Source organism: Centrocercus urophasianus, unplaced genomic scaffold, assembly GCF_019232065.1.
Source record: "Centrocercus urophasianus isolate 14NV4802_14NV808 unplaced genomic scaffold, USGS_Curo_1.0 seq_28, whole genome shotgun sequence".
Classification (NCBI taxonomy): Eukaryota; Metazoa; Chordata; class Aves; order Galliformes; family Phasianidae; genus Centrocercus; species Centrocercus urophasianus.
The window spans coordinates 189,810-206,855 of NW_024884844.1; the positions used below are offsets into that span (position 1 = coordinate 189,810).

The 17,046-nt window shown below is 47.7% G+C and overlaps 2 protein-coding genes across 4 annotated transcripts in view; one reads left to right on the forward strand and one right to left on the reverse strand.

Annotated features, from left to right (window-relative positions):
* Positions 1 to 13: 13 nt before the first annotated feature.
* Positions 14 to 12,032, reverse strand: CNOT9 (CCR4-NOT transcription complex subunit 9). Of its 2 annotated transcripts, none has more exons than XM_042827316.1 (8): positions 11,947 to 12,032; positions 8,282 to 8,461; positions 6,926 to 7,041; positions 6,088 to 6,197; positions 5,277 to 5,386; positions 4,262 to 4,360; positions 2,240 to 2,331; positions 14 to 1,598 (listed from the first exon to the last, which is right to left on the reverse strand). In XM_042827316.1, the coding sequence occupies exons 1-8, from the start codon at positions 11,968 to 11,970 to the stop codon at positions 1,430 to 1,432; spliced, it is 900 nt and encodes a 299-aa protein (XP_042683250.1). In that variant the 5' UTR covers positions 11,971 to 12,032; the 3' UTR covers positions 14 to 1,429. The 2 variants fall into 2 exon arrangements, with proteins under 2 accessions (XP_042683250.1, XP_042683249.1); XM_042827315.1 differs by having other exon boundaries at positions 14 to 1,604.
* Positions 12,033 to 12,529: 497 nt separating this feature from the next.
* The window catches only part of USP37 (ubiquitin specific peptidase 37), a 29,963-nt gene continuing 25,446 nt past the window's right edge, over positions 12,530 to 17,046 (forward strand). For both annotated transcript variants that reach the window (XR_006170330.1, XM_042827306.1), the window contains exons 1-3: positions 12,530 to 12,721; positions 15,325 to 15,496; positions 16,024 to 16,124. Coding sequence is in view for 1 of the 2 variants with exons in the window: in XM_042827306.1 (XP_042683240.1) it covers positions 12,566 to 12,721; positions 15,325 to 15,496; positions 16,024 to 16,124 (429 nt within the window). In the remaining variant the exon portion in view is untranslated. The remainder of the gene's footprint in view (positions 12,722 to 15,324; positions 15,497 to 16,023; positions 16,125 to 17,046) is intronic.

Sequence of the window (17,046 nt, forward strand, 5' to 3'; positions counted from 1 at the left end):
GCCAGGAGCAATCTGTGCTGACTGGGGTTTTATTATTTATTAACCCGAACTTACAAAAACAGAAGCGTTTTCACACCCCGTCAAGGTCAGGGTTAGGGAGAAGGGGAAAAAAAGGCGGCAATGGTTATAAAATGGGACCCAAGGGCAAGGAAGAGGCCAGGCTCTGCCCTCATTATGCAAAGGCTGAAATGGGAAGAGGGAGGGGAAACCAGATGGGATTTAAGACACTGTTGGCACAACACTGCAGATTATCAGCAAAATGGGCTGCTGGAGGGGGATGAGCAGCTTGCCTGCAGCCAAGTGCCAGCAAAGCTGGCTGCTGCAGCACAGCCCCAGAACTCCATAGCTGCCACCCAGAGCCCGCCCTGCCTGGGCCACACCACCCCTCCACACAGGGAAGGCAGGTAAGTGGCTGCAAGTCCAGACTGTTTAATTGCAGTGGGGCTGAGACAGACGCCAAGGCAGGTTTGAAAGCTGAAATGGATGCACTCGGATGGCTAAGCTGAGCTGGGAGGCATGTGATCAGGACTGAGGTGCCTGGCAGGCAGCAGGGGACAGGAGAGCTGGTGTACCTGGAGCCTGCAGGATGCAGCTCCCTGCTGTCCTGCAGTAGGGGACTGGCAGTGGCGGCTCTGCTAGATCAGTGGCCAGCATGCAGCAGCCCTCAGCTGCTGGCTAGTTCTGCGTCAGTAGCCGCAGGAGCAGTGCACTATTTACAGCACAGGAACCACAGGCTTGCTGTCTTTTCCCTCCAGAACCATGGGAACCAAGCTGATGACACACAGGTTCATTGCAAGTAATCTACCCCTCCCCATGGGCAAGCACTGCAGTGCCCAGCTCCAGCTGCTGCCTTTGTGCCAAAGGAAAGGAAAAGAGAAGCCTGTTGTGCTAGCCGGTTGGATGAACAGCAAGGATGTGCCTGCAAGGAAGAAAGCTGTCCCTAGGCTACCTGCAGCTGAGCAGCAGTCTGTACAGGGGATAAAACAACAAAATCAGCTTTAACTCAGCTCACTCATCTAAGCAGACGTGTAAACAAGATGTGACAAGGAACTGGAGGGTTGTGGCACACACCCATAGTCACACACTATTTGCGTGAAGTCTGAGCTAGCTGGACAAGTGGATGTCTGTGCTATACCCTGCCTGTTGATGCAGGGACAGACGCCAGCCAAGCCTCCTGGAGAGATGGGGATCTTTACAGATTATTTTTATTGATTCTTTTTAAGCTGTGGTATCAGTATCTGCTGGTGTTGTGATCCCCAGAGGCATGCTGCATTGCTACAGAGCAGCCTTTGGCTGGGTGGAATGGTCCGACAAGCTGGCAGACTGAAAGTCAGCTGGCACGCCCAGTTTGTTACAGAAGAGGTCATCCGTCCCTAGTTCTTTGTAAACCTGAGCTGTTTCTTCCCAGATCTCCCACCCCCCCCAGCAGTCACTGTGGAGGAAGCGGGATGCCCCTTGGGTCAGTGACCTGACCCTCCTGCAGGTTCTTGACGAGCTGAGCCAGCCAGCGCTTTGTGGTGGTGTCATCCTTCAGGACCTGGGCAAAGGTGGTGTCCTTCAGTTGGTCAGGAAGGCACTGTCTGAGAGCTTCACGTGCCCTACATCAAGAGACAAGAAACAGGGCCCAACAAATAAACTCACAGGGGCAAGAGGGGAGCAAACTCCACTGGGAACACAACGCCAGGCCAGCCAAGGAAGTCACTGAGCACGTGGTGCTCTGCTGACCAGCATGGCTCCCGTCCCTCAAGATCCCACCGAGCAAACCCCTGTGCCTGTCCTGATGCCCGTCAGCCAATAGCACAAAGCCAGAGGAGGCAGACAACAAATACTCACTCAGCAGCTTTGGGTAGAGCTGCCGGTCAGCTGAGGAAATTAAAAACTGCTTTCATGCTGAATTTCATCGATTGACTGCTAACAGCTCACATAATGCAGAAGAGGGAGAGCACAGCACACCTTCCAGCTCAGTCCTCCTCTCATACTCAATCCAAGCAACGTTTGAACTCGGGCAACTGTAACCTGCTTGAATCAGACCAAGCTCCAAAGAGGCACTGTTTCTACCACCATACAAGCTGCTGGAGCTAGCAAAATAAACAAAAAAAACCCAAAAACCCACAGTATTTTCCATAATGAGCTGTTTAAGGACAAACAAACAACCTCGACTCCAGATGGGCACTGGCAAGAAGAGCTGTGCTTCCAAGCAGACAGGAGAAGCCCCGGCCCAAACTCCTTAAATGTTTACCTGGGGTTATCAGAAAGGCGAAGGTAACAGCGGACAACGTGTTTGAGCAGCCGTGCTGACGGCTCCTTGGAGAGCTGCAGGACCATTTTACCCTGTGTGACAAAGGCCAGTGCCAGCAGTTAGTGTTTGTCTGAACAGTTTCATGATTAGGAAAGACCATTAAATCACCCTGGCCTCCCACCCAGCGGAGCCCACTGCCTTTCAGCTGGAGAGCCCTGCGTGCAGCCCAGCCCCTTGCCTGACAGCGTGCATCTCTTTCTCACACTGTGTAGGACTTTGCACGTGGTTGCAGCCTTGAACACACTCAGCCTAGTGAACACTACAGATGCCTTCACACACCTGCCCTGAGTCATGATTAGGAGTCAAATCAGATCTGCCCAGCAAGTTTTTTCCCCATGAAACCACACCGAGTAGCACTAACCATTTTCCCCATTAGCTAAATTCACCTGTGTTTGGATTTTTAGTCAGTTAGCAATTAGTGGGGGCTGCCTCATCTGCCCTTTTGGAAGCTTCCTGTTCTTAGCTATCCCCTGGATACCAAGATTTCTTCAAAATAAGGAACAAATGGTCAGAGAGCTCCTCACACAGCTCCTGAACAGGAATTATTAATTTGCCCTCTTAAAAGCTTCTAATACTTGCAGAGCATCTTACACATTTATCAGCAGACTAGGAAGCAACCCAGCACCCTCAGGAGACAGGAGTACATTATCCCTATTTTTGAAATACAGAACAAATGTCTTATGTACATTTTTATCTTTATCATGTCACTGTTTCAATCTATTGTGGGAATACACCACAAACAGCATTTCTTCCATGCTAACATATCTACACACATCCACGTCCTTCTGTGTTCATACCCTTCCCAGACATAAATTCTTCCTTGGTCTCCTTCCCCCCCCTCCTCCCCTCCCTCCAGGGCTTCTGTTTCTAATTGCTTGCCTGAATGTACTTTCAGCTAAAGCTGATCCCTTCCACAACTGCAGAAGTTGTATCACATGAGATATTTTGGACAGCTCAGAAGCATTCATATTTTGTTGTTCACGTGCGAGTTAGAAGTTAAGTTTGGGAAAACAGATGTACTAATAAATATTCCCAATGAAAGCATCAAAATTTAGGCACAGAACCAGAACTACAAAGTGCTTAACTTAATGCTGCATTTTCATCTCTTGAGATTGGCTCTGTAAAAAGCAAACGCTCACAAAATTGGGGTAATAGCTGCTCCAGAGCAGACACATATTTCAATTTTAGCAAGCTGAAGGAAATAATCCACTGGGGCTATTACTCTTGGGATGAACAAAATATGGATACCTAAAGCTCTCCTTCACAGGGGACAAAGAGGAATGGACAAAATGTCTGCTCTCTGTGCATTCTAACACAAGAGTTTAGAATCATATGAAAAAATTAGTAGGAACTGGGTTCAAAACAAACAAACTGGGGTTGGCCTTCCAGGCAGCAAACAGGAAACCTGTGCAACTCCTTGGTAAAGGACACTGTATGTGCAGTTCAAGGGGAGGACTGGACAAACACTGGGGGTTACTGCATAGAAAATCCACAGCTGGTCCTGGAAATCCAAAACCAAAAAATAGCTGGCAGCTGGGAGGCTGTTAGAAGGGCAAGTATCATACATGCTTGCTCTGCTCTTACTCCTTTGTTCAACCTCTTATATTCTTCTAACCTGCTGTGAGAGACAAACAGGGAAAGCAGATCCACAATCTGAACCTGTGTCACCACCTTTACACAAAATTAGACCAATTCACACCCTTCTTATTCCCTGGAGATGTTTACCCGATTTACCTTAAGGACTTCATAAATTACAACTACCCGTTCTCTTAACAGGCAAACCAGAGCTATATAAAGGAACCAAGCAGGACCAGAGAGCTGCAGAGCTACAAGCAATTTGTCCAAGAACTGCTTGCCCATCTCACCCCGTGCTCCAGCCAGAGAGCAGTACAATAGCTGCCAAAGAAGTTAACTGCTGGCGCATATATGTAACTACTTGTTTTGCAGAAGGAACAATCTTACCAGTATCATGGCAACATGGGAAAACCGCTCATACGTTTGACAGATGTATGCCAGCCCTGTGTCATCCAGAAGGATTTTCTGAAGAATAAATGTAGCAACCTAGAACAGGAAGAAAGCAGAAAAGAGAACATATAAAACAACTCATCTATCCCAAGAAAGAACAGTCTTTGTGCTGCGTTCTTTTCATGGCAGTCCCAGGGCTGAAAGGCCTTTCAGAAAATGCTGTTCTTGATTTAAAAAGTTTAAAGCCAAAATGAAATGCAGGACACTGCGCAATGATTGGCATCTTTGGCTAAGGAAGAAAGACAGATACAAAGCACTGCACACCAGACAACTGGATGCAGGCTGCATGAAGTAGCAACTACCACCAGGCTGCTCAGGACAGCCTCGTATGGCTCGTTATGGCCACACTGCTCTGGTCACACACACTAGCCCTTGGCCCTGCTGTGTACACAGCAAGCTGGTTTCAGTTTCCATCTCAAGTATTACTGAAGCATGACCAGACACGTGACTGCCTGGAAGAGCCCTGGTCAGGTATGTCATTAGGCTTCACGAGAGAAGGACACAGACTGAAACCTGTGGCTGGCCTACCTGGGTCATCCAACCACAGATCTGAACTCATGGTGGAAAGCAGCCCTGATCAAATGGGGTAACCAACTGGTCCAGTGTGGTGAACATCCCTATAATCATCAGCACCAACAGCTGCTGCTCAACCTGAGCACTGAGCAGTTACAGCATTTGTTCTCTCAGGCAAAAGAAAAATTGATCCAGCTCAGGACTGAAGGTTACTCTGCTGAACTACAAAGCAGACTGGGAGCTGAGAGCAGGCAAGATCTTTCCTAGCAGAACTGCCACGCTCAAGGAACACCCAGCTCAGTTTGTATTTTGAGGAGGTAAAACACCACCAAAAGTTGCCTCACTATTTGCAACAGGATATCAACCAACTCTGCAGGTTTCAGACTGCATGGTCAGCTGGACATAAACAACAGAAACTCTTAAGAAAAACAACAGGTACCGTCTTGGAAAGTTCACTGCCAGACTCCATAATGCGTAAGCACAGGGGGATAATTTCTGTTGTCAATAAGAAGTTTATTACTTCTTGCTCATCAGTTTTCACCAAGGCTCCTTAAAAGAAAAACAAAAAGCAAATTTAATAAGTGATAAATTGTTTAAAAAAAAAAAAAAACAAAACAACAAAAACCCCTTGCTTATCAAAGATGGCCTGTACTGTCCTGCCAGGAATCATTAGATCTGAATGACTGACAGAGCAACTCCCATCCTAAATATGCTGTAACATGTGGCTGGAGAAGATATCATTTTGGCAGCATAAAAGTAATCGAGCTGGTTTTGGAGGCTGGTTGTTTTTCAGAAAGGGGATATGTTCTTGGCTCTCCCCCTGGTGGTAACACAACCTCCAGTGACTCACAGCCACTCAACAGAAGCCTCTCAGAAGAAGAAACCTATTTCAAGACGCTCTTTGTGCATTGAGAGAGAAACACTCTGGGCAGAAAAAGGGGAAAAAAAGTGGATGATGGGGTAAATATATCCAAGACAATGACAAAAAGCCAAAGAAAGCTCAACGTGCACCCTCCCATCCCAGTCTCTAGTTAGCTGTGCTAAGGATGAAGGCACATCGAAATTGCAGATACTTGTTCTAACATCAAGGAGGTTTTTGGCAACAGACCTAGACTTCAAGGTTTTCTTTTAACTGGAAAAATCTCACTTCCTATCCCAGGCCTGACTTAAGTTGTGCAGGTTTCTATACCCACAGCTTTAACAGCCACTTCACTAGGAAACCAGTGCTCTGCGTTAGTCTTATTGCTTACCGATCACCCCGAGGCTTGTGAGCCGCAGGTACTCAAATGGACGTGTCTTGCTAACTGTGTGCAAGAAGGGGTACAGGAAGAGAGGGATGTGAGCTGCCAAAAACGCTGATCTGCAGGACAGGGAGAACACCCACAAGAGACAAGGAAAACAAAGTGAGCGCACAAACCAGAACGATCATGCACAGCTTCACACTACTCCTGACAGACAACATTGCTGCTGCTGCTCCTCAGAACTGGGTAGCAGTTCATGCTCTGATGGTAAGGTGTGACATTCATTCTGCACTGGGCCATGTTTGTGCATTAACTACTGATTCGGGCTGAACTAACACCATCTTGTGCCTTGCTGACATGTGCAAAACAGGCTGAGAAAACTTGGAAGTCAGGCAGTGGCTGGAGGCTGCAGGTGTGGCTTTGCTTTTGCTCCTTGGCCACCAGTCTCTGGGAAAGGCAGCCCAGCTCATTCCATTCTTTGGGCAGTTAGTCTAAAAACTGTAAGCTCATTAAAACAAGGATCCTGCATGTAGCACTCAGCACAAAGGCAGCCTTGTCTGTGGGTGAGCTCCTAGGATCTGTCACAACCCAATATTTTGGGAATTTGCAGGATGCTGGGATGATTCAAGGAATGCAAAGCATTCAGGACCACAATAAATCTGTCATCCTGGTAATTCAGGCAAACAAGTAAAAGCAGCAGTCAGTTGCCTATCTTCCAGCTCTGCCTATTTTTCCACTTCTCTTGGTAAAAGAGCAGAAAGGAATTTACACACTTCCAGAATCAAACAAAATGGCAGAGCTGTCAACATCAGCAGTCCAGAAAACTTTCATACTTGGAAACACTCACCTTGTTTCAGGATGAGATGCAACACACTGTAACAGAGCTAAAGCATTGCATACTCTGTTGGACTGATGGGCAGTCAAGGTTGGAGGATTGATTGATGGATAAATATTTACAATTTCCTAAAAAAGTAATAAGTGAAGAAAAGTTAAAGGAGGAAAAAAAAAAAATCTGCAAGCTGCACAAATGCATTTGCCCAGCAAGGGACTATGGTGCCATGAGATTTTAGTCTGCTTTCACTAAGCACCACTCTCAAGTTACATGGCAGTTACATGCTGCAAAGCAAATGGCAGAGTTATGCCAGAATGAGTTTGACAAGGGGTCACACAGATACAGTCAAACTTTAATTTTAGCTCCTCCCTCAAAAAAGGGCTCATTTGATTTCCTGGCACTTTGTGGATGTGGGGATTACTTTGTTTTGAACTTCCAGAGCAAGGAGGAATGCTGTTCCTGTGCCTAAAGGCAGAGCACACCCACTTCCTTCATACCATTGCTGCTGGTACTCTTCTAACTCAAGGGGAAACAGCTGAAAGTGAGAAATCCAATTCAGAAAACTGTCTGCTTCCAGCTATGGCTCCTTTATGATTTTCTTCGCTTGTTTCAGTGCTACCCTGTTTTCACAGTCTGGCATCACCTATCCTACACAATTTTCTTTCCTTCCTCAACTGAAATGACTAGATTCAGCAGAGATGGGCGGACATCAGCTGTAGTTTACCCGGAGCTCAGCTGAGCCACTCTGTTTGATCAAAAATGCAGGTAGTTTTCTTTGCAAGGTACTCTGGAGCAGTGAGCTCCAAGCACTCCCGTGCTGCCCCCATGAGGGCTCTCTGTAATGGCAACCTTTTGATCAAGTAGAATCATAGAATCTCTCAGGTTGGAAAAGACCTTAAAGACTATCGAGTCCAACCATGACCTAACCATTCCATCCTCACTAACAACCCTCTGCTAAATCATGTCCCTGAGCAGGTAGTACTCAAACTCATGGGAAAATAAAGAAAAAAACTCCAGAACACAAAACAGAGATCTTAGGAATAAAACTGTTGTGGTTCTGAACGTTATCTATAGGAAGTTCATACACAGAAGAACTTGCCTGCTCCTCTTTCAGCTGTATGAGCTATCTCATCAACAATCTTAGGGCCTAGTCTCTAAGAACATCACCTTGCAAGCAGTGACTAATGGAAGACACTAGAAATGCCCTCTTCATGTGGTTCCCCTCACCACACGATCCAGCAGCCATCATACACACAGAAATGGCATGAAGGGACGTATCAGCACCTCCCCAGATCCACCCCATGGACACACAGAGCTCTGTCATGTAGCTGTGCTGTGCCATGGAACAAAGCTGAGCTCTGCCCTACCCACCTGAAGGAGTGCTGCAATCGTGCCAAAAGAGTGCCACAGCATGGGGGCAAGGTCAGGCACAGACTCGCGCTTCTTGCTCAGCTCCAGCAGCGCATTCTCCCTCGTCTCAGGGCTGGACAGCTCGTTGATCCACTGGTAGATCTTCTCGCGGTCCACCTGAGCCAGCGCTGTAGGCACAGGCTGGGAAGGAGACAAGAAAACTTCGGTCACGAAGCCAAACGCTTCTCACAGCCTCACAGGCAAAGCAACGAAAGGGCTCGAGGAATTGGCTGGGGGAGGGAGGGACTACAGCTGCATTAAGAAGCAGTGGATATGGATGATCCCTTAGATCAAGCTTACTACTTTGCCTATCTGAAACACAGATGTTTCACCTTCTGGCCTGACTCATTAGGGCAGTCTCCCTTGATTTGCCTGCCAACCATTTCCTTACAACTTCATTTGGTGACATGAGAGCCGTGCTTCTGCCCATCTGTGTCAGCAGAGCTCCTGGGGAGGCCACACATACTTTAGCCACCTATCACCCACTCTGCCTGCATTGATTTCATGCTTCAGATGCAAGCTCCCACAAATCCCAACCAAGTAATGCAGATACTGCCTTTTTCTCTCCAGAAACAACCAGGATACTCAATGAATCCCACTGACAGGCTTCAACAAACATGAGAAAAGTGTTCATACAAACAACAGAAAAATTCTCACTACACCATCAATACAACGCTGTGGGGCAGACAAAAAACACAGTCAGTAACACTGGTGTTACAGACTCCTCCAATTCATCCCTGGTATCTCCTTTAGCTGCACGGAGTTAAAAGGAAATGTTTCAACACTGTTTTTGTGCAGAAGTTCCTATTCAAAAACAAACAACCCTGAGAAGGGCAGATGTGCATTCATTGTTAAGACACTTTCTAGCTACTTGGAAGAAACACACAATTTCTCTTCTGCCTTTCTTGAAACATCATGGGAAAAAAACATCAAGGCCAACAAGTTTTCTGGGCAAAAAACAAAATTAGGGAGGGCTGAGAAGAAAGGGATAGCAAACAAGTGACACGTTAGCACAGTTTCTGTGGAAATGGCAAGGAAAAACCTTGCAATGAAAGCCTGTCTCATGCCACTGCTGGCATATCAAGCACTCAGGTTGCAAGCAGGCCTCCTACACAGACAGTGTGGTGATTCAGACCAACAATTTGAAGGCGAACTTATGCATTAAAGTGAGCGCTTCATGCACTGCACTGCCAGCAGTACTGCTAGCAGCAGCTCCTTACTGAACACAGAAGAGTTGGGGAACTGACAGCAACTGGATCCAAAATGAAGTTCTCAGAGCTGCTGGAGGGAGACCATGCCTTTGGGACGTACCCCCATAGCCTTCCCTCTTTATTGCTACAGCAGTTTCCTTGCTCAGCTATCCACACATTATATTCATAATCGTGTCCTAACAAACCCTGTGGGATTTACAGTGGATTGAAGTTGTAATTTGTAATCTCTTCCTCTATGTAATTTAGGCTACAATATAATCTGATGTGCTGTTACCAATCTCTACATCTCAGGCCTCTAATACCTTGTACCTGCTCACCTTTCCTGCTGTGTCCTTTTTCTCCTCTTGTCTACCCTATGTTATTTCATTTTTTCCCCCAGAACTTCATGCTGAAATGATAACCCTAACAATTTTCTGTACAAGGAACACAGTTCCAGTGGTAACTCCAATACCAGAGCTGGGAGAGAGAAGGTGAACAGACTGAGCTCATTTGTTTTCATTTGGGATGGCAGAGTGACAAGCAGTGCAGCAGTAATGTTGTTATAATTGTGTTATCTAAAGCTTCCATCTATTTTTCTAGACTCGTTGTTTCAGTTCCTGTAAGCTTAAATATATCGACCCTTTAAAAGCACAATCATGTGTCTATGATCCCTAGAGAGCACTAAGCAGATTTTCCAGACAATTAAATTTATGATGCCCAGTATCAGTCTTACTGAGAACCAGCTGCTGATCACAGGCTCTACAGTTGCTCAGTAAACATTCTAGCTGAAATCGAAAGCCACATTTTGTCCTCATTTTCTATTTCATTGTTGCTTCTCCTCTTCCCAGACCTAAAACTGGGGAACCCCAAGGGCTACACACAACCTCTGCACTCTCTGAGGCAGCACCCTACCAGGCAGGCCTTCATCTGCACACAGGGAGAGCAGGAGCTCCCAGCAGTGTCTCACACCACAGGACTGTGCCACCTCCACACCACTGACAAGAACAGGGTGCTACCTCAGACATCCCTGCTGATCACATCCCCAGCAACAGCTGAATGACCTGGAGAAAGGCAATTGGCTTTCTCCCCCATGTGAGCAGCAGCTGCTAGGCATGCTGAAGAAAACAGCCAACCCCCAATACAGAATGCTGCCCAATTAGATACATGTGCTTTTAAAGAAATTTTGGTTGATCAGCAACTCAAAGAACACCAACATGAACTTTGAACTTAACTATCAGTGAATTCACTAGTTCAATCTGGACTTCCCATGCCTTACTGCTACCTACAGCTACAGTAAAGCTGTATTTTTTTTCTTAGCTTATTCTCCAGTCTTCAGCATCTAATGCTGTCTTCGGACCTAAAGGCAAAGTGCCAGCTCTGCCACCAGCACTGCAGGGACAACAGCGATGCTCCTGCTTACAGCAGCTTCATCATGAAATGCTCCCAAAGCCTCCAGGAGCTCCTCAGCCCACTCACTGTTCCACTCAGAGCAGCACTATTCACCTTTGTTAATACAACTCCCAAGGACTTCTGCAGAGTGGAATGCTCCTCCTTCTCACATTCAGCCTACAGCGCACTGATCGTAGTAAGAAACGTTTAAACACAGATCCATCAGGTAGCATGGATTGTGACAAATTAAACACACACTCAGATGAGCCCCAAAGTAAAGCTGACTTCTAATCCTGACTTCAATTACGTCGTTAAAACTGCCTTCCAAAAAAATCCACTTACAGAAGAATGGGTAGCACTCAGATTAACAGCAAACGTAACAGCACCTCGTGTATTTTGACAGCTGTTTTGGAATTGGAGAACCATTTGGGTCGAAAGGGACCTTTAAAGGCCGTTTGGTCCAACTCCTGCAACATGCAGGGACACCCACAGCTCCATCAGGGCCTCTCCAGCCTGACACGAAATGCCCGCAGAGACGGCGCAGCCACGGCCTCTGTACAGCCCATGCCATCGCCCCACCACAATACACCGCTCTCAAGACGTAAATGCTGATTAAAAGCGTTCAGTACGAGCTCGCGTTCCCTCCCGTGCTTCAGAAAGCAGCGCCTCAAACCTCATCAAAAGCATTTGCGGGAAGGAAGGCTCGGAAGCCCGCTCAGCTCCCGCTGTGGCTATTCGCGCTCGTTACGCCGAGCAGCACCGCGGCCATCTGCCGCCTGCAGCGACCCGCTCGCCCCAAGCCTCTGGCGAACGCTTCGCCCGCAACGAGCTGCTACTCGGGGAGCCGAAAAGCCAAAGGGCGCATGCATTGCCCACCCAGCCCGCACGCTGCCGGGCTCCCCGCGCCCCAACCTCGCCCCAGCAGCTCCCCGAGGGACACTCGGGCCTCCCTCCCTGCCGGCCAGCGCCCGCCCGCCGTCTCCTGAGAAGGAAACGAGGAGCTCGCCCGCAGAATGAGCCTTCAGACCCCCGGTGCTGCCGGCTCACCGCGGCTGTGGCCAGGCTGTGCATGGTGCCGGTGGCTCCGGGCCGCGCTCAGAAGCCCGCCGCCATAGAGGCAGCGCCGCGCGGGGCGCCGGGAAGGGAACGCGGCCTCGAGGAGGACGAGGTGCGCGTGCGCGCAAACAGCGGCGGGGAGTGGGCCGCTCTCTAACGGCGCCTGCGCGGCGGCAGGAGCGGAAGGGACGAGAGCGCCACTTCGGAGTGTGGGCGCGTGCGCGGCGTGCCGGGAAGGGCGCAGCGGCGCAGTAGCGCTGACGTCAGCGGGGCGCGCGCGCCTGCGTGCCGTGCGTCGCGCGGGGAGCCGGTTCCCGCCATCCGCCGCCGCGCCCCTCCGCGGGCCGCAGGTACCGCGAGCGCCGCCCTTCCCTCGGAGCGGGGCCGGGTGATGGCGGCCGCGGCCTCCGGAGGGACCGTCTCGCCCCGCAGAACCGCCTCGGGCCGCCCTCCTCTCATCCCCTCCCCGGACGCGGCGTCCGGCTCCGCTCGCTTCTAGCGCTCCTCCGGGGAAGGCCGCGTCCCCGTGTGGAGGTGGGCGCCCGCTCCGCTGCACGCGTTCTCTTTCCCGCAGGTTCCGAGGCGGTGCCGGCTGCGGTGAGGCCCCGCCATGGCCCCGCTGAAAGTGCACGGCCCCGTGCGGATGCGCAGCATGCAGACTGGCATCACCAAGTGGAAGGAAGGCAGCTTCGAGATCGTGGAGAAGGACAACAAAGTCAGCCTGGTGGTCCACTACAACGTGGGGGGCATCCCCAAGACATTCCAGGTGGGCGCTGCTGGGCCGTGTCCTTCCCGGCTATCGCGTGTCGCTGCTCCTTCTGCCTCCTTCCTGAGCGCCATCCCTCGGTTGTAGACTTGCACTCGAATTATTCAGGTGTGGTGTTATGGTATCCGCTGGAGCAGCAGGTGTAGAGCTGTGACTCACGTCTTGCTTTTTGGAATACCTTCTTGTTGCGATAGGTGTGCAGCCTGCAGGTGATGTTGAGATTTGGTTTTGCTTTGCTTTTTAAAATAATCATTTAGCAACTTTCCCATCAGTTTGGTTTGTTGCCTCTGTGCTGCCTCTGCTTTCTCGCATCACTGCTGTTTTGTGACTGGTGTATCAGACCTCTCTCTGATCCGTTTGTTTCTTCCTACAAACTTAATGAAAAAGAGAACACGTTGCGTTTGGAATACCAGGTTTTTGCTCTCTTAGCAAGCTGAGAAGTCTCAGCAAGGAACCTGAAAGCCTGTGTTGTATTGGAATCAGGGTGTAAGAGAGGCACGTGCTTTGGTTGCCTCATACCATCGTAACTGTAGACTTGATAATATCAAGACCAGCCCACGTTGCCGCACACAGTGGTGTGACTCTGCTTTTGGTGGAATCCCAGTGTTTGACCACGGTGTTGCATTCCCTTATTCCCCTTATGCTTTCCCAAGGCTTCTGTTTGTGCTCTGTTCTGCTAGGATGAGTTTTTCTGTGGCATAGTAGTGCCTGGAGCTGTGGTTCTGTAGGAGGGTGAGCCTGCCCAGCATCTGTCTACGTCTGCAGGGACAGGCTTTGCTCCTGTCTCTCTTCTGGCTGTGGCACTCCTCAAGTCTGCGAGAGCGTTGTGGAGAGTTTCCACTTGGAGGGGGCCAAACAGCAAGTCTGATGGACTGGGAAGCGTGGTGCTCTGCATCTAGGGGCACAGCAAAGAGGAAATGAGCAGCCCAAGCCTTAGAGCAATTAGTTTCATTAGGCCAACAGTTATTTTCCAGCTGGAGCTGCTCTCTGGTCCTGATCATCTTGAGGTAGTACAGGTGCTGGCAGCAGTGAGAGTGGGCTGCCCGTTGTGTTGTGCACCTGTGCCAGCTGGTCCCAGTCTCAGTGCCCTCATTACAGGTGTGCCAAATACTTTTTAATTCTGCTTTAAAAGTACCATTCTCTTGTTTGCTTGCTTTCTTTTTCCCCCTGGCAAGTTGCTCTCAGAAGTTGTGAGCAGTTTCCCCACTTTTTCGCTTTGCTGTAACAGAACATTCATGTGGATCCTGGGTTATATTTCTGTTGCTGTTATTTGATGTTTTGATGAGTTTGCTAGATACGAGATAGTCTGTGAAACATGTCATTTATTTTCACCTCCTGAGGTGCTAACGCTGACTTTTTGGTAACAGGTACACAGAGACTGTGCTTGGAGACCTCTTATGTGAGCATTTTGAATAGGAATACATTGTGCTGCACTGAGATGCCAGAATATCTGTAATCCCTGTGCACTGACCTCTGTTTTAAGAGAGAATGAAAAACTTGGGGCCTGTTTTCTAATATGTAGGGGAGAAAGAAACCTCATGGATGAACACTTTGTACAGGAATCAGTTTTTGTTCTAAACTTGAGTACAGTTTGTAGGGGACAAAACAACTGTATAGTGAAACCGAGGTTGCCTTACGATTGCTGTTCGTGCCTGTTAATTGGATATCATTATTTGGATCAGCTGTGTGGTAATGCACAGGTGGTGCCACTTGAGGAGGAGGCTCCAGTCTGATGGGCAGCCTCTTGCACTGCAGTGCCCAATGGCCTTGGCTGTGGTTTCAGCTTGCAATGTAGCAATGTCCAGGCAAGAATGTCATTGTGTAGCAGTGCCTGGTTTTTAGGAAAGGCTGCAGAAGTAGCAGAAAAATGAATAATTAAGTGCAAAAGGCTGCAGAAGTTGAAAATTACCTGTGTATTGACATCTGTATGGTCGCTTCTCCACAAAACCCACACCTCCTTGTGAGTGACTTAGCAGGAAGCAGCAGTTACTTCATGTTGTAATATAGTGGCACAGCGGAATTATTGGAGAGAAGTAACTCTTAAAATTGCTCTCATGCATGACTATAACCTTAAAACTTTTGACACTGTTTACTTGTTGCCGTGCTGTACAGAGACTAAAGGTTTCTTACCACCCCGTGAAGTTTTTTTAAGCTTTGTCAAGTCTCTTTTCCTCTGAGTGAATTATAGAGTGAGCATAAGTTTATGCACCACATTTAAAACTCAAAACTTTTGAACTTTCCCATCTTAAAATAATATTTTGAACCAGAAGAGGAGTTTCAGACAGCCGAAAGGGACTGTAGGATGTTTTCATTCCTTTGGTTTAGAACCGTCGCACTCAACAGCAGAGCAAGTTTCAGAAAGCTTAACCAGGAATGCAGGGATTGATGAGCCATAGTAGTGCTGTCCTTTGGGTTATGTCAGCTCTCAGATGACTGATAGCTTTAATTCTGTGAGGCTTTATGCTTGCTGGGAGTAGAGCAGGGGGATGTATTTCTGTGCAAGTGCCTCTTACGCTCTCTCTCGGTTTGAAGTGCTTTATTTGAATTTGTATTTGGGTCTTTCTAAAGCACGCTGATGGTGATAGCCATTTCTTTGCTTTCAGCTAAGCCATAACATCAAGTCTGTGACCTTACGGCCCAATGGCAGAAAGCTGTGCTGCCTGATGCTGACGCTGAAGGATACCAGCTTCCTGACCATTGATAAGGTACCGCTTAAAGACGCGAATGAGATGCGGATGTATTTGGATGCGGTCCATCAAGACAGGCTTCATACTGGTAAGTGCCATAGTAGTAATTCACACCACTGACAGCTTAGAGAAGGTACAATACTGTGGTATGGGTGTTTTTTTTTCCCACCTTTAGCCACCTTTCCTCCTTACGTTACTTTCTGTGCATGTTATATTTGTGCAGATCTGTCTGGCTCTGACCCCCGGTTTTTGTTGTGTGCCTTTGTCATGCTGAACAATAAGCAGAGATGAAACAATCAGGGATTGTTTCTGTTGTATGTACATCGGTATTTGAAAAACTCGTGTCTTTATCACACCTGCATAGTTTCTTTTGATTCTTCCACTTATTTTGGTTGTTTTAAGGGTAGGAACTTTTCTTCACACTGAGTAAGTGGCCAATATAAGGGCAATCCATAAACATGTGCTTATGTCTATGCACTCAGAATGTTGTACTGTCTGTTGGCAAGAAATTTGGTGTGTCTCTTCCAAAACCAACCTCAAAATAGCATCTTACACGTACAAATGCTGGTCAGTGAAATGAGCATCAAATCAAACGTTGTGTACTTTTCCTGTCAGCTGGGAAACCCTCTCAGGGATCTGGCAGCTTTGGAGGTGTGCTGGGCAGCAGGACCACACAGAAGGAAGCTAATAGGCAATTCTCTTATATAGAGAATCAGGTTTGTTCAACTGTTCACGTTTTTCCTCTTCTCTAATTTTATTTCGTTCATTTCCCCCTCTCATTCTCTTATTGCATGTTGTAATAACACCATAAATATTTATTTTGCACTCAAAGTCTTTGTGATCTCCAGGGCCTGTAATAGATGTGTACAGGAGGGTTGGCAATGGTGCTTCTTGCTTGTAAGGAGGCTCATAGTCTGTTTGCTTTAGGAAGGTCAACATCTGCCTGTAGAAAATCGTGTCTGTTCTTCAGACTGAGCTGTATCAGTCAGGCAAAAGAGAAGCAGCAATTGAAGGAAAGTGGTTGAGGCTTGCTTCTCAGTTTTGAATATCTTTGTTTATACTGAACACTTTAAATACATGGCAGCTGAGCAAGCTGTGATCAGTGCAGGTCTTAATGAGTTTGTACACATCTGGCTAAAGTGTGCAACAGCTTCATCAGAGTAGAATTACTGAACCTGTGCCATTCTGCTTTTTCTCTGTGTGTATATTTTGCAGACTTCTCCCTGGAAGTGGTTTTTTTTCAGAAGACTTTAGTTCTTCCTTCTCTCCCACCATGGTGTATCTACCAACTTTAATTTGCACTGTAATCTCTGTGAATATATCTTTATAGCCCTGAGGGCAAGTATTTTTTGACATTGTCCCAAAACAAATTTTACATGTTGCTTAAAGGCAATCTCACAGTAAGAACTCTTAAGGTTGCATTGTGTTGGTAAGATTAGACACATTTAGTTTTCAGGTATAAAGCTGACACGCATTCCTTAGCTCATTTCTCTGCGTTGGTCCAGGGCTGTCAAGGCACTGTTTTAATTGTATGCCTTTTATATATCTTTTTTTTTCTTCTTTTAATGCCACCCAGGATTGATCTGAGGGTGGTTAGGAGTTGTGCTTTGGGTGTTTTAATCTCAAAGCACATAAAGG

Coding starts and splice junctions, on each gene's coding strand:
- CNOT9 (XM_042827315.1), bottom strand. CDS start 11,970: ATGCACAGCCTGGCCACAGCCGCG. Junction 7,042..8,281: donor CGATTGCAGCACTCCTTCAG/GTGGGTAGGGCA, acceptor TTACTTTTTTAG/GAAATTGTAAATATTTATCC. Junction 6,198..6,925: donor GCATCTCATCCTGAAACAAG/GTGAGTGTTTCC, acceptor CCTGTCCTGCAG/ATCAGCGTTTTTGGCAGCTC.